Source organism: Oncorhynchus clarkii, chromosome 4, assembly GCF_045791955.1.
Source record: "Oncorhynchus clarkii lewisi isolate Uvic-CL-2024 chromosome 4, UVic_Ocla_1.0, whole genome shotgun sequence".
Lineage (NCBI taxonomy): Eukaryota > Metazoa > Chordata > Actinopteri > Salmoniformes > Salmonidae > Oncorhynchus > Oncorhynchus clarkii.
The window spans coordinates 56,713,549-56,728,545 of NC_092150.1; the positions used below are offsets into that span (position 1 = coordinate 56,713,549).

Here is a 14,997-nt window from a genome sequence, read left to right on the forward strand (position 1 = left end):
TAAGGGCAGAATAAATCCCCTTATGACCTGCTGGAACAAAGGTAATATACCCTTTGTTCTTCAGAAAGGGAGATGTGGTGTAATGTTAATGTTGAGCAGTGACATAGGAGGGGCTTGATTGTCACAGGGAGGCAGAAGCCTGGACATTTTTTTGCCAGCATGTGTGTTCAATACAAGCCTTTTTTACGTTGTATTAAACAGTATACACATACAGAAGCAGTCCGTGTCTTCAAAAAGTAACCTACTCCGTAGGAGACATGGTTGCATTTCAGGCATCATTCAGGGCCAAAATGCCCCACCAGCCAGAAACCATCCTTTCACTGCTTGTGCGCACTCAGTCAGCTGACACTCAAAGTCATGTGATTGAATTTTTGTAGGCAGATAGAGTGCACACGGTTGCTGGTAAACATCTTGCTGGGTTTGAAACAAAGTTTCTAGTTATTGTATATTATATCCTCGCACGTCCAACATGGCTTGGACAAAGTATCAACTCTTTCTTGCGGGTCTTATGCTCACAACCGGCTCTATCAACACGCTATCAGCAAAGTAAGTGAACGCTTCAGTTATGTTGTCCATTGATGACACCGTGTTTACAATGTAGCCAACGCGAATGTAATGCGTGTTAGACCATCAAGATTCGGGCTGAAATGTTCATGTTTATTGCACTATTCCTGGTAAACAGAGTTGTTCCTCAATATATTTGTATCAACAGTTGTCTAAATTGGCGATTCATGGTATCTTTAATTTGGGAAAGTAAATATTTCCACCATCTTTGTAAATACCTTTTCATACAATCAAGCATGGTTGATAACGATATTCTGTACGTTTAATTACAGCTGTCAATGTAATGTATGATTACATTTGAAATGGGGAAATTGCTAGACATTAGACAAAATGCCAGACAAGGAAACCTTTCACATTTGCCTTGCGTCACTGTTGATTCATGTCTTGTCATGTCATGAAATGCAGGACACTGCTGTCTCAGCAAATCACTGGCTTTGTGCCACAAAACAGACACGACTCTAAATTGACTTCTGTAAATTACAGCAGTTTAACTTATTTTGCTGTCATGCAAAATAGGATGTGGATTGGGGTTACAGGTGGTAGTTCTGCTACTCTGCTTTTTTATGTCATGTGGAAATGACACCTAATCAACTTTAACATTTTGTCAAAGATGTGGTCTAGTCTGGCAAAAGTCCCTCAGTATGGATACTGTATGTTACACATGGTTGCTCTTGCTCAGTGAAATGAGTCAATGTAGCAAATAGAGAGATCAAGTTTCATCCACTTTTTGGTACTTCTTACCAGGGCAGTCACCTGAAACCAAACCCTTCACTGTCTGCGCTTCACTGAGGAGAATGTTATCTTGAGCTGAGAACAGTTGCGTGTTGTGTAGAATTGATTTTATTTATTTTTAAGGGTAATTTGTGAAGACCCTTTGAGTTGATTTGACCAACTGTGTTAAAGACTTGGCAGTGTGTGAATGTCAAATGTGTTCAGATCAAGAGCTAACTTTTGTCAATAAACCAGTGACTCAATCGGGCATATTTGTGATATGGAGCTCAATCTGCTGATGTGTGAGGGAAAAGGCGGCATCATCACTTTGTGTGGCACTGTGACTACTACATCCCTTCTATTGAATCAGCAAGGAGAACACTCACATGCCAGTCATGCCTCTACTGATTAGGCCTATTGGACTATAAAAGCCAATAGGTGCTAGTGCTGACCGATTAACAGAAGTGTTGGGTATTTTTAAATTTTTAAACGACATCTATAAAATCATTTGAATTCCATTTTTCTGTGAGCTCGATGTTCAGTTTCTGCAGGGGCGCAACTTTGCTTTTAGAAGTGTGTGGGGGGGGGGGGGGGGACATAATTATAAAACCAAAAAATATATATATATTAATAAATCAATTCACCAAGTTGCATAAAAACTCAAAACAGCGTATCGGAATCTGTTCGGTGTGTGTGGAGCAGAGACGAGACTGATGACTCATGTCCACCTGATGCATCAAACTCCGGCGGACGTCGGAGTTGTCAATGGAGCAGTCAGTAACGCATTGTTGGGGGTACCGCACTAGGCTGTGGTGCATTCTGTGTACCGCATGCGTTCAATATTTTCAACTCATGCGTCATTTTACCATGCGGTGGTACAAACAGAAGTACACACACACACACACACTCTCCAACTAGTTCGCTTTTAGCTATTTGAAAGCTAAGCACTTGGGCGTCAAGTACGGAAAATGCAGGCTAGACATCTGACAAAAAACAATGATGATTTGTTTATTAGGCTGTTCCAAATTGTCAGAAAAATTATATTTATAAACGCGCTCCTTTTTCTTGATCTTCTTATTGTTATTATTACTATTATTATTATAAATAGTGTAATTATAATTAGTAGGCTTAGTATAGCAGCCTCGTATAACCACCACTGAGCTGTAGGCCTAAAAGCACATCCTGTTTAGTCTTAATACTGTAAAACTTACTTAGGCCTATGTTTCAATACTTATATAGGCTACTGTATCAATCATTAATTTGTTCATGTCATACAGCATTCGAGTCATTCATGATTTGAAATTCAATCAAGCATTTTAGTTTTAAAATAAAACAAAGCGAGCCTTTGAAAAATGTGCTTAATCAATAAATAAACAGTTCTATTTTGGAAATTGTATTCGCAAATGAATGTGACTGTTTTTAGTCTTTGCTGTAATAAAGGCTTGAACAAACTCTGGTATGCTTAGAATTAATTTAGTCTTTACATTATTCCAAATGGTCAGAAATTATATTGTAATCTATACAGCACCTGTTTGGCACACATAATATGCACATAGAGCTTGCTCCTCACCTTTTTATTGATCTCCAGTATTTTCCACAGCAAGACAAATGTATTCCACACATCTGACTTCCCCTTTACCTCCTGAGCAATGAGTAAACATTCCCCCGTTTCAAGTTTATTTGTCATGTCTTCTGCATCCATTTTGCTGTCTGATATGATATGCCCTATTTGGATGGGATTAGTCTTACTGGGGGAGGACGGGTAATGTAATTATGTGCACAAGCACAAAATACCACATTTGTATTTTTAGTCACGTCCAAATCTGCTATGTCAGTCATTTCTACATGGCAGGAGTGTAACAATTACAGATAGAATAACCTACTGTTTTTTTTATGTCTGAGTTAGACAGGTGTTGCTCGCGGTTGGCACAAGAAAGCAATAACTGATTCGATAAATTGAACTAAGTGCTGCACATAGGCTGCATGTAGGCCATTCATATATAGCTTATCAACTTTCACAGTGAATGCTTTTGTGCGTATTAATTGAATATTGCTAAATGCATCAGTAAAAAAATAGAGCCTATTTAATGCAACCCTTGCTGTTAATAGATCACAAAGCAGCAAACAACTGACAAACATTTGGAAATGTTAAGTTAACTTTCTCATCCATAGCCTTGAAACGCATATCATATCAAGTTTTTCTAAATGTTATTTCCATTTTAAAAAAAAAACTTTACTTAACTAGGCAAGTCAGTTAAGAACAAATTATTATTTACAATGACAGCCTACCCTGTGCTTTAACAAAGTATTTGTTTAAGGGTCTGAATACTTATGTAAATGTGTCAGTTTATTTTTTATAAAATAACTATATAAAAAAATCCAACTGTTTTTGCTTCATCATTATGAGGTATTGTATGTAGATTGATTAGGGGAGGAAAATAATTTGATCCATTTTAGAATAAGGCTGTAACGAAACAAAATGTGAAAAGTCAAGATTTCTGTATGTACAATGCATTCGTAAAGAATTCAGATCCCTTGCATTTTTCCACATTTTCTTAAATTACAGCCTTATTCTAAAATTGATTAAATTATGTTTTTTTCCTCATCAATCTACACACAATACCCCATAATTATCAGGGATTATCAGGGATTGGAAGGTGAACGGTCGCTGAGGTCCTGAGCACTCTGGAGCAAGTTTTCATCAAGGATCTCTCTGTACTTCGCTCCGTTCATCTTTCTCTCAATCCTGACTAGTCTCCCAGTCCCTGCCGCTGAAAAACATCCCCACAGCATGATGCTGCCATCACCATGCTTCACCGTAGAGATGGTGCCAGGTTTCCTCCAGACGTGACGCTTGGCATTCAGGACAAAGAGTTCCATCTTGGTTTCATCAGACCAGAGAATCTTGTTTCTCAGTCTGAGAGGCCTTTAGGCAAACTCCAAGTGGGCTGTCATGTGCCTTTTATTGAGGAGTGGCTCCCGTCTGGCCACTGCGATGCAGTGCCTTAGACCGCTGCGCCACTCGGGAGACTTGGTGTGACATTCTTGAGCAAACTTAATCAACATTCTCTTCTCCTCCAGATGGGCTGACATGTTCTCCGCAAAGGGTTGTAAAGACTCCCCTGAACACGCATTCGCCCACCCATTTGTACAGGTACAGTCTTTCAAATAAAAATACATAGTGTGTAAGCTAAGACCTAAATTAATCACTTGTCTCTATCAACATTTTGGATGGATTAAATGTCAGTTATTTTTTATTGCTCAGTGTCTGTCACTCCTGCCTCCCCTCTCTCTCTTTCTACCCCTCTGCCTCCCCTCTCTAGGCCGTAGGGATGTTCCTGGGGGAGCTCAGTTGTCTGGCTGTCTTCCACATGCTGCTTTGTCATGACAGACGGAGACCAGAGCCCAAGATGAACACGGGCCAGAGCTTCAACCCCCTCCTTTTCCTTTCCCCTGCCCTCTGTGACATGACTGCGACCTCCATCATGTATGTTGGTACGTGACCCCTACATCCAGGATATTTATCTTCATTTGGTATTGCAGTGCGCTCCAGGGTTTCTGGGCATGTTGCTCGTTGCTTGAGCCGCCATTTAATTCCCTCGTACCTTACATCAAATATTTTAACGTGACAATTCACACCGAAAAGCGCTTCCAAGTTCTATTCTTCAAAAGTAAACTGCAAGGAAGTAAAAATTATCTGTAACATTATGGTCAGGGACACAATTAAACACATTTTTCCATTGAACTTGAAGTTCCTGTGATGAATCCTCAATTTTATTAAGGAACTGGAACACAATATCTGAGAACTCTAGATTGTCATAATGAAAGTTTGTGCTGACTGCCTGCAGACCTGGGTTCAAATAGTATTTGCTTTCTTTTGCCTGGAACTAATTGCCAGTTGAACCAATTGAATAGTCCCAAGTGCAACTGCTGTCCATTTGCCACTCCGGGCATACATATTGAAACAAGAAATCCTATTTACATTCTAGTCATTTAGCAGACACTCTTGTCCAGAGCGACTTAGTGTTAGTGCCTTTCACCTAGTCGGCTCAGGGATTTGAACCAGTAATGTTTCGGTTATTGGCACAGCACTATTAACCGCTAGGATACCTGCTGCCCTATTTGAACCAAGCTCTGTCTGTGGCCCTCTGTGACTCTCTTCCCCAGCTCTGAACATGACGAGCGCCTCCAGCTTCCAGATGTTGCGCGGGGCAGTGATAATCTTCACAGGCCTGCTCTCGGTGGCCTTCCTAGGGCGCCGCCTGGTAGCCAGTCAGTGGACAGGCATCCTCATCACTATCCTGGGGTTGATAGTGGTGGGCCTGGCTGACTTCATGAGCGGACACAAGAACGACTCTCACAAACTTAGCGAGGTCATCACTGGTAAGGTTGAGAGAATGGTGGGTTGGAAGTGGATACTTGTAGAACACAATGAGTATGGTTTCATTCACACAATAATACAATTATTGTGAATAGTCAGATTAATATAATAGTTTGATTTTAAATGTTTACATGCTTTGCAAGAAGAACAATTTCCTTAATCCTGTTTACATGGGCACATCGAAAAACAGGCTACCTGATGGGACTTTGATAAATGCAGAAAATCACCAATCACAATAAACATTCTACCACAGCGAACAGGTTATTTTTGTGAAGCCTATTTGAGTTGGAGTTCAGACATATGAAGTTTGTATGTGAAAACTATCTCTAAGATGAATACATCCAGTTTCCAAACTCAATATACTTGTGCAAAAGAAGAAAGCTTTTGTGGGATGTGCGCAGATCAAATACATGTAAAAAATTGCCTACATCAAGCCAACAAATAAAAACATTGCACAGGTATAAAATATCCTATAAATCACATTGGCTATGCATGGCCTGTCTGCAAGGAACTTGAACATTGTGTCAACTATTAACTTGGGTCCGGCCTGAAGCTCATGCTAGCAAACTTGCAACATTGTATGAAATATTCTGGGCCCTTAGTTTCCTGCTCCAGTGAGCTCCGGACAGAGACACAGCTGTAGGCTATTTGTACAAGATATAAGATATATATAGGCCTTTTTTATGAAATTTCTACCAGATCAGAACATAACATTTTTTCCCCTTTCATGCTGAGTGGTTATCAAAAGGGAGAGCATTTTCAAATAGGCTACGTTGAGGAACTATTGTCATTCTCATGTAAAAATAGACTTAGTTGACTTGCTTTTTGAGGCGAAGAGAAAATGACTCCACGGTGATGGTGAGTTAAGACAATCAGAAATAGTATCAGATTGCCAAATGGGCACATTTATAAACCTACATTTGTGCGCAGACCAGGTAGCGTAGGCCCAAGGCCATGCGTAATCAGGTGCGTGTCCTTACTCAAGATTGACAGGAGCGCTCCAAACAAAAGACAATAAATAAATAAATTGACAACTCATAAATAAAATAAACCGAAAACTTTTCCTCACAAGTGTAGCCTTGGTTGTGCGCTCCGCCATAAGTTGCAAATAAATTCATAAAAAATCCTACAATGTGATTTTCTGGATTTTTTTCTCTCATTTTGTCTGTCATAGTTGAAGTGTACCTATGATGAAAATTACAGGCCTCTCTCATCTTTAAGTGGGAGAACTTGCACAATTGGTGGCTAACTAAATACTTTTTTGCCCGTGTGTGTGTGTGTGTGTGTGTGTGTGTGTGTATATATATATATATATATATCACACACATTTATATACATACATACATACATACACACACACACACAGTGGGGAAAACAAGTATTTGATACACTGACGATTTTGCAGGTTTTCCTACTTACAAAGCATGTAGAGGTCTGTAATTTTTTTAATCATAGGTACACTTCAACTATGAGAGACGGAATCTAAAACAAAATCCAGAAAATCACATTGTATGATTTTTAAGTAATTCATTTGCATTTTATTGCATGACAAGTATTTGATCACCTACCAACCAGTAAGAATTCTGGCTCTCACAGACCTGTTAGTTTTTCTTTAAGAACCCCTCCTGTTCTCCACTCATTACCTATATTAACTGCACCTGTTTGAACTCGTTACCTGTAGAAAAGACACCTGTCCACACAGTCAATCATACAGACTCCAACCTCTCCACAATGGCCAAGACCAGAGAGCTGTGTAAGGACATCAGGGATAAAATTGTAGACCTACACAAGGCTGGGATGGGCTACAGGACAATAGGCAACAGCTTGGTGAGAAGGCAACAACTGTTGGCACAATTATTAGAAAATGGAAGAAGTTCAAGATGACGGTCAATCACCCTCGGTCTGGGGCTCCATGCAAGATCTCAACTCGTGGGGCATCAATGATCATGAGGAAGGTGAGGGATCAGCCAAGAACTACACGGTAGGACCTGGTCAATGACCTGAAGAGAGCTGGGACCACAGGCTCAAAGAAAACCATTAGTAACACTACGCCGTCATGGATTAAAGTCTTACAGCACACGCAAGGTCCCCCTGCTAAAGCCAGCACATGTCCAGGCCCGTCTGAAGTTTGCCAATGACCATCTGGATGATCCAGAGGAGGAATGGGAGAAGGTCATGTGGTCTGATGAGACAAATGGAGCTTTTTGGTCTAAACTCCACTCGCCGTGTTTGGAGGAAGAAGAAGGATGAATACAACCCCAAGAACACCATCCCAACTGTGAAGCATGGAGGTGGAAACATCATTCTTTGGGGATGCTTTTCTGCAAAGGGGACAGGACGACTGCACTGTATTGAAGGGAGGATGGATGGGGCCATGTATCGCGAGATCTTGGCCAACAACCTCCTTCCCTCAGTAAGAACATTGAAGATGGGTCGTGGCTGGGTCTTCCAGCATGACAACAACCCGAAACACACAGCCAGGGCAACTAAGGAGTGGCTCCGTAAGAAGCATCTCAAGGTCCTGGAGTGGCCTAGCCAGTCTCCAGACCTGAACCCAATAGAAAATCTTTGGAGGGAGCTGAAAGTCCATATTGCCCAGCGACAGCCCCGAAACCTGAAGGATCTGGAGAAGGTCTGTATGGAGGAGTGGGCCAAAATCCCTGCTGCAGTGTATGCAAACCTGGTCAAGAACTACAGGATACGTATGATCTCTGTAATTGCAAACAAAGGTTTCTGTACCAAATATTAAGTTCTGCTTTTCTGATGTATCAAATTCTTATGTCATGCAATAAAATGCTAATTAATTACTTTAAAAAAATCATACAATGTGATTTTCTGGATTTTTGTTTTAGATTCCGTCTCTCACAGTTGAAGTGTACCTATGATAAAAATTACAAGTAGGAAAACCTGCAAAATCGGCAGTGTATCAAATACTTGTTCTCTCCACGGTATGTGTGTGTGTATATATATGTATTTATTTATTTGCCGCTGCTCGACTAAAAACAAATCTTGATCAAACAATCGACCAGTCAACTAAATGGTGTCAGCCCTACTCTGCCTACTGCCATAATCAGTTTAATCTTACATTATTACTGTGCATGTTAACATACTCATTGTTAAGAGGATAATGAGTGGGCACTTACAGTGACAAAGGTAGGGAGGGCCCTGTTCAAATACTCTTAGAACAGTGTTTACCAACAACTGTCTTAGAATATATCTTTCCCTCCTTCCTCACTTGAATTAATTATGGATCTAACTTATGATTGGATAGTTGAAAGCAGGCTTAACAGAGCAGTTATTTCACCAGTCCAGTCACATCTGATCAGTGATTACCTCAAGGAAAATGGGAAGGATACATTTGAATGGTATTCAAACAGGGCTAATGACTTGAGTTGGAGTCTATTGACTTTTCATTATTTAGATTTTGCTTCTACAGAGACTGGTTTTCCCACACCAGCAACATCTTGTTAAAATAAATGTCCAATGAGGAACTGCCGTGCAAAGGCCTTACCCATCTCTTCTAACCCTAAGGTGACCTTCTGATCATCATGGCCCAGGTCATTGCTGCTGTCCAGATGGTTCTGGAGGAGAAGTTTGTCTACAAGCATGATGTTCATCCTTTACGGGCAGTGGGCACTGAAGGTACGGTACAGTGAACATACTGTATACATAGGACGGCTGTGTGCATTTGGTTAATGTATAACTCCATGTACAGAATGTAACAATGGTGTTTGTAAGCTGTACACTCTTAAGAAACACAAGCATAATAATCAGATGTGTAGGTAGTACTTAATGACCTATTTAACCATTTCTGTTAATTTATTTCAACAGAGAAAAGTGTCTCCATTTCGTACTTGAGATGGTGCTAATGTTTGTAGAAGATCATTATGTACTGTACATTATTTATAATGCGAGATACCTGGAGAAAATCAGATGTCTGGAGAATGTTTTTTTGTTATGGCCCTCCATTCAGTAAAATATATTGGCTCTCCCTGAACTCTTGGGAAAAAAACAAGTCCCCATCTCCTATACCCGAAATAATAATTACAACTTAAAGGACAGACCAGAACTTTAGATATGCAGAAACTCATTTCATAAGCATTACATGGCGAAGAGTCACTGTACACATTATAGCCATTGGTTAGACAGCAAAAAAGGGTTTACATTAGCAAGAGCAGGGCAGGCCAGGGCTCATGATTGGGAATGCCTATCCATTGTAGTGTGTAATCAGTGTAGCCAAGTTTTATATACACCATCCCAGCAGTGCAAAAACTGAGGAAGTACATTTTCTTAGAAATATAACTTTGCCCTGTCCTTCTGAGCATGCTCTTCGTATAGCCTAGGCCTAAAGTTTATAGTATAGGCTATTGATCATTTGATTAAGGCCACACTAGGCGCACTTGATATTGCGCGCCCAGCAGAGAATCAGGGATGAGGGGCAGCATTTGGGCACACATCGAGATATAATAACCAACACATTCTCAAACACTGAGCAATATGACATTTCATCGATTTATAAATTACATGACCCTCCCCTGGACTAAAAAAAAACTATACTAAACCCTCCCCCTAACTGAAATTGAAAAAGCACGACCCTCCATTTTCTTCCAGGTAACAATTGTGTACATTTTGACCGATCCCTTAGTAATTCACCCTGCCTCCATTAATTTCCACCCTTCTCCATTCTCCAGGGTTCTTTGGCTTCTTCATCCTCTCGCTCCTCCTCATCCCCTTTTTCTACATCCCGGTGGGCAGCTTCAGCAACAACCCCCGCCATGTCCTTGAGGACGCGCTGGACGCCTTCTGCCAGATCAGTCACAACCCCATGATCATCCTGGCGTTGCTCGGTAATACAGTGTCCATCGCCTTCTTCAACTTTGCCGGCATCTCTGTCACCAAGGAGATCAGTGCCACCACGCGCATGGTGCTGGACAGCCTGCGCACTGTGGTCATCTGGGTGGTCAGTCTGGCTCTGGGCTGGGAGCAGTTCCATGGGTTACAGGTGTTGGGTTTCATTGTGCTGTTGGTGGGTGCGGCACTGTATAATGGGCTTCATCGCCCCGTGCTAGCAAGGATTCTGTGCTGCGCCAGTGTGGAGGAGGAAGAAGTCAACCCAGTGGAGAGGACGAGATTGCTGGACGAGGGAAGGGTGCAGGAAGAGGGCTAACTGACCTGATATGATGACCCCACAACATGCTGAAAGTGTGTGTGTGTATGACATGTAGATAACATTACTCTGTCGTACTCCACACCATGCGTGTGTGACATAGACAACTACATGACAATATCTTTAAAACTTTTAACGCCTGGTTGTAAATTCCAGGTGACATATATTGATAGGATCTTGGACTAGCCCTCCTCAAGGCTTGCTGCAGCATGGGTTAAATGTGTCAGTGGTGGCAGGCATCTTATACATCCCCAAAAGGTTAACCATAACATTGTTTGATAGAGTGTGCTACTGTGGTCATTGATACAGTAGCTTGCAAAAGTATTCATCCCCCTTGGCATTTTTCCTATTTTGTTGCCTTACAACCTGGAATTAAAATAGATTTTGGGGGGGTTTGTATCATTTGAATTACACAACATGCCTAACCCTTTGAAGATGCAAAATATTTTTGGTGAAACAAACAAGAAATAAGACAAAAAACAGAACTTGAGCGTACATAACTATTCACCCCCCCAAAGTCAATACTTTGTAGAGCCACCTTTTGCAGCAAGTCTTTTGGGGTATGTCTCTATAAGCTTGGCACATCTAGCCACTGGGATTTTTGCCCATTTTTCAAGGCAAAACTGCTCCAGCTCCTTCAAGTTGGATGGGTTCCACTGGTGTACAGCAATCTTTAAGTGATACCACAGATTCTCAATTGGATTGAGGTCTGTGCTATGACTAGGCCATTCCAAGACATTTAAATGTTTCCCCTTAACCACTCAAGTGTTGCTTTAGCAGTATGCTTAGGGTCATTGTCCTGCTGGAAGGTGAACCTCCGTCCCAGTCTCAAATCTCTGGAAGACTGAAACAGTTTTTTTCTCTAAGCAATGGTATTTTTCTGGCCACTCTTCTGTAAAGCCCAGCTCTGTGGAGTGTACGGCTTAACATTTCTAGGGCAGGCGTTCAGCTAGCGGAACCCCTCGACAGCATTCCGCTGAAAAGGCAGTGCGCAAAATTCAAAAAATATTTTTTAGAAATATGTAACTTTCACACATTAACAAGTCCAATACAGCAAATGAAAGAAACTTCTTGTTAATCTACCCATTGTGTCCGATTTCAAAAATGCTTTACAGCGTAAGCACAACATATGATTGTTAGATCACCGCCAAGTCAAAAAAAAACTCAGCCATTTTTCCAGCCTGGAGTCACAAAAAGCAGAAATATAGATCAAATGAATCACTAACCTTTGATGATCTTCATCAGATGACACTCATAGGACATCATGTTACACAATACATGTATGTTTGGTTCGATAATGTGCATATTTATATCCAAAAATCTCAGTTTACATTGGCACGTTACGTGCAGTAATGTTTTGATTCCAAAACATCTGGTGATTTTGCAGAAATACTCATAAAACATTGATAAGATAGACTTCTCCTTAATGCAACCACTGTGTCAGATTTTAAAAAAACTTCACAGAAAAAAAGCATAATCTGAGAATGGCGCTCAGAACCCAATCCAGCCAGAGAAATATCCGCCATTTTGGAGTCAACAGAAGTCAGAAATAACACCATAAATATTCACTTACCTTTGATCTTCATCAGAAGGCTCTCCCAGGAATCTCAGTTCGACAATAAATTACTGATTTGTTCCATAAAGTCCATCATTTATGTCCAAATAGCCACTTGTTGTTAGCGTGTTCAGCCCAGTAATCCATCTTCATGAGGCGCAAGCACTTCGTCCAGACAAAAACTCGAAAAGTTCCGTTACAGGTCGTAGAAACAAGTCAAACGATGTATGGAATCAATCTTTAGGATGTTTTTAACATAAAACATCAATAAGCTTCCAACCTGAGAATTCCTATGTCTGAAGAAAGGCACTGGAATGAGAGGTAACTCTGTCGGGAGCATGCGTCACGAGCCTGAGACACTGCCAGACCACTGACCCAAACAGGTCTCATGAGCCACTCCTTTATAGTAGAATCCTCAAGCCAGTTTCTAAAGACAGTTGACATCTAGTGGAAGCCGTAAGAAGTGCAACAACCAATATCCCACTATCTTTAATAGGGGCTGAGTTGAAAAACTACAAACCTCAGATCCCACTTCCTGGTTGGATTTTTCTCAGGTTTTCGCCTGCCAAATGAGCTCTGTTATACTCACAGACATCATTCAAACAGTTTTAGAAACCTCTTCAATCTCTTTTTCAAGTTATCCGCTGTGGAGCTTTGCAACTCCTTCAGGGTTATCTTTGGTCTCTTTGTTGCCTCTCTGATTAATGCCCTCCTTGCCTGGTCCGTGAGTTTTGGTGGGCGGCCCTCTCTTGGCAGGTTTGTTGTGGTGCCATATTCTTTCCATTTTTAATAATAGATTTAATGGTGCTCCGTGGGATGTTCAAAGTTTCAGATATTTTTTTATAATCCCAACCCTGATCTGTACTTTCCACAACTTTGTCCCTGACCTGTTTGGAGAGCTCCTTGGTCTTCATGGTGCCGCTTGCTTGTTGGTACCGCTTGCTTAGTGGTGTCGCAGACTCTGCGGTCTTTCAGAACAGGTGTATATATACTAAGATCATGTGACACTTAGATTGCACATAGGTGGACTTTATTTAACTAATAATGTGACTTCTGAAGGTAATTGGTTGCACCAGATCTTATTTAGGGGCTTCATAGCAAAGGGGTGAATACAATGCATGCACCACTTTTGTTTTTTTATTATTTATATATATATATTTTTTCACTTCACTAATTTGAAAGATTTTGTTACATGAAATCCAAATAAAAATCAATTTAAATTACAGGTTGTAATGCAACAAAATAGGGACAACGCCAAGGGGGATGAATACTTTTGCAAGGCACTGTATATATGGGTTTACTATGGTTTCTTAGACTTAACTAATATTGGATTCTGGGATATGGTAATACACTCGTTTTGAGTTGATTTCATTTCAATGTTTTGGTCTTGGCCAGTGTCATTTGGTTTGGTGGCTCTCACCGCTGTTTTTCAATTGGGAAAATGGGCTTGTGTTCAGCCCTGGCATTTGTACTGACCTCTTATTTCTGATTTCCCTGGTGTGAAATCATGGACATGTAGTAACTTGAACAATATATTGCATATGGCACCAGTGGGCTGTTGGTTCCATGCTTTTTCAAATGTTTTTCATTGTTGCAATGTACATTTTACTAATGTGTCACTAGTGACAACATAAATACTATGTCAGCCATTGGACTTTTAGTACATTTTTAGGGCTTTAAATTAAAAACCACAAATTAAAAGTTAGCTGAAATGTTCCCCACTGAACACTTGTTGCATAATGACTGATATTGTGTGAGTGTCACTACCATAAGTGTGCTTTGGGATCTGTGATTCAATATTTCCTGCATGATTTTACCTGTGAGGTTTTCCCCTGTTTTATTATCAAACAATTGCAATTGTTCTGGATATATTCATTGACACATTATCACATGTAAAAAAAAAAGAAAATGGTTATAAAGTCTATTACTAGCCCATGCTTCTTGGTACATAGTTTTCTATCAATGGATAGCGTGGGTGAATATTGCTGGCACTACCCCTAAGGCTAAGCCATAGATTAAGTAGGTTAGTTGAACAGGCTACCAAGCTCTCAGTAAGTGAATGGAAACTGTTCTCAGGACCAAGATTCCTATGTAGGTTTTTGTAAGACTTATGTTGTACGTCCTAGTTAAAAAGTGCATTTGCTTGGGATTTTAAAGTGTCATGTGAACAATGTTGACTGGATGTATTGAACTTGGCTCCAGTTAAATGTTTTTTAAAATAAATAATAATTAAATAAAAATGTGGAAAGGTTATTAGCACTTGAGTTCTGTGCTGTATTATACTTAGAGATGAAATAGGAGGGTCGTTCCATGAAAATAATGCCTTTTTTTTGTGTCCCTTTGTTTTAAGTAAATTGTGCCAAAATGTAGCATTTTGACATGTTCCTCCAACCCTGGGTCACTTCTAGGAAGATTGTATCCCATACTGTATCCAGGTTTCATCATTTTAAAGCGTTAGTTATATTGTTACTTTGACAGTCATTTCTGAAGATGTATTTATTTCATGTGATTAGTGACATTTACATCTGTCCCTCATTTTAAGGTCAACTCCGTTACCTGAACTGAACTCATTTTAACATGGTGAAATTATTCCTTTTTATATATTTTCTTCAAATGAAA

The 14,997-nt window shown here is 40.3% G+C and overlaps 1 protein-coding gene across 1 annotated transcript; it reads left to right on the forward strand.

Annotated features, from left to right (window-relative positions):
* Positions 1-345: 345 nt before the first annotated feature.
* Positions 346-14,618, forward strand: LOC139406973 (solute carrier family 35 member F6-like). The gene is made up of 6 exons (XM_071150193.1): positions 346-546; positions 4,357-4,429; positions 4,599-4,770; positions 5,443-5,658; positions 9,188-9,298; positions 10,348-14,618. The coding sequence occupies exons 1-6, from the start codon at positions 470-472 to the stop codon at positions 10,821-10,823; spliced, it is 1,125 nt and encodes a 374-aa protein (XP_071006294.1). The 5' UTR covers positions 346-469; the 3' UTR covers positions 10,824-14,618.
* Positions 14,619-14,997: the final 379 nt, after the last annotated feature.

What these genes read in the sequence shown, in the direction of transcription:
- LOC139406973 (XM_071150193.1), top strand. Translation starts at nt 470, where the DNA reads ATGGCTTGGACAAAGTATCAACTCTTTCTTGCGGGTCTTATGCTCACA. An exon ending in TCGCCCACCCATTTGTACAG is followed by an intron (nt 4,430 to 4,598) that starts GTACAGTCTTTC and finishes TCCCCTCTCTAG; the next exon opens with GCCGTAGGGATGTTCCTGGG. An exon ending in ACTTAGCGAGGTCATCACTG is followed by an intron (nt 5,659 to 9,187) that starts GTAAGGTTGAGA and finishes TCTAACCCTAAG; the next exon opens with GTGACCTTCTGATCATCATG.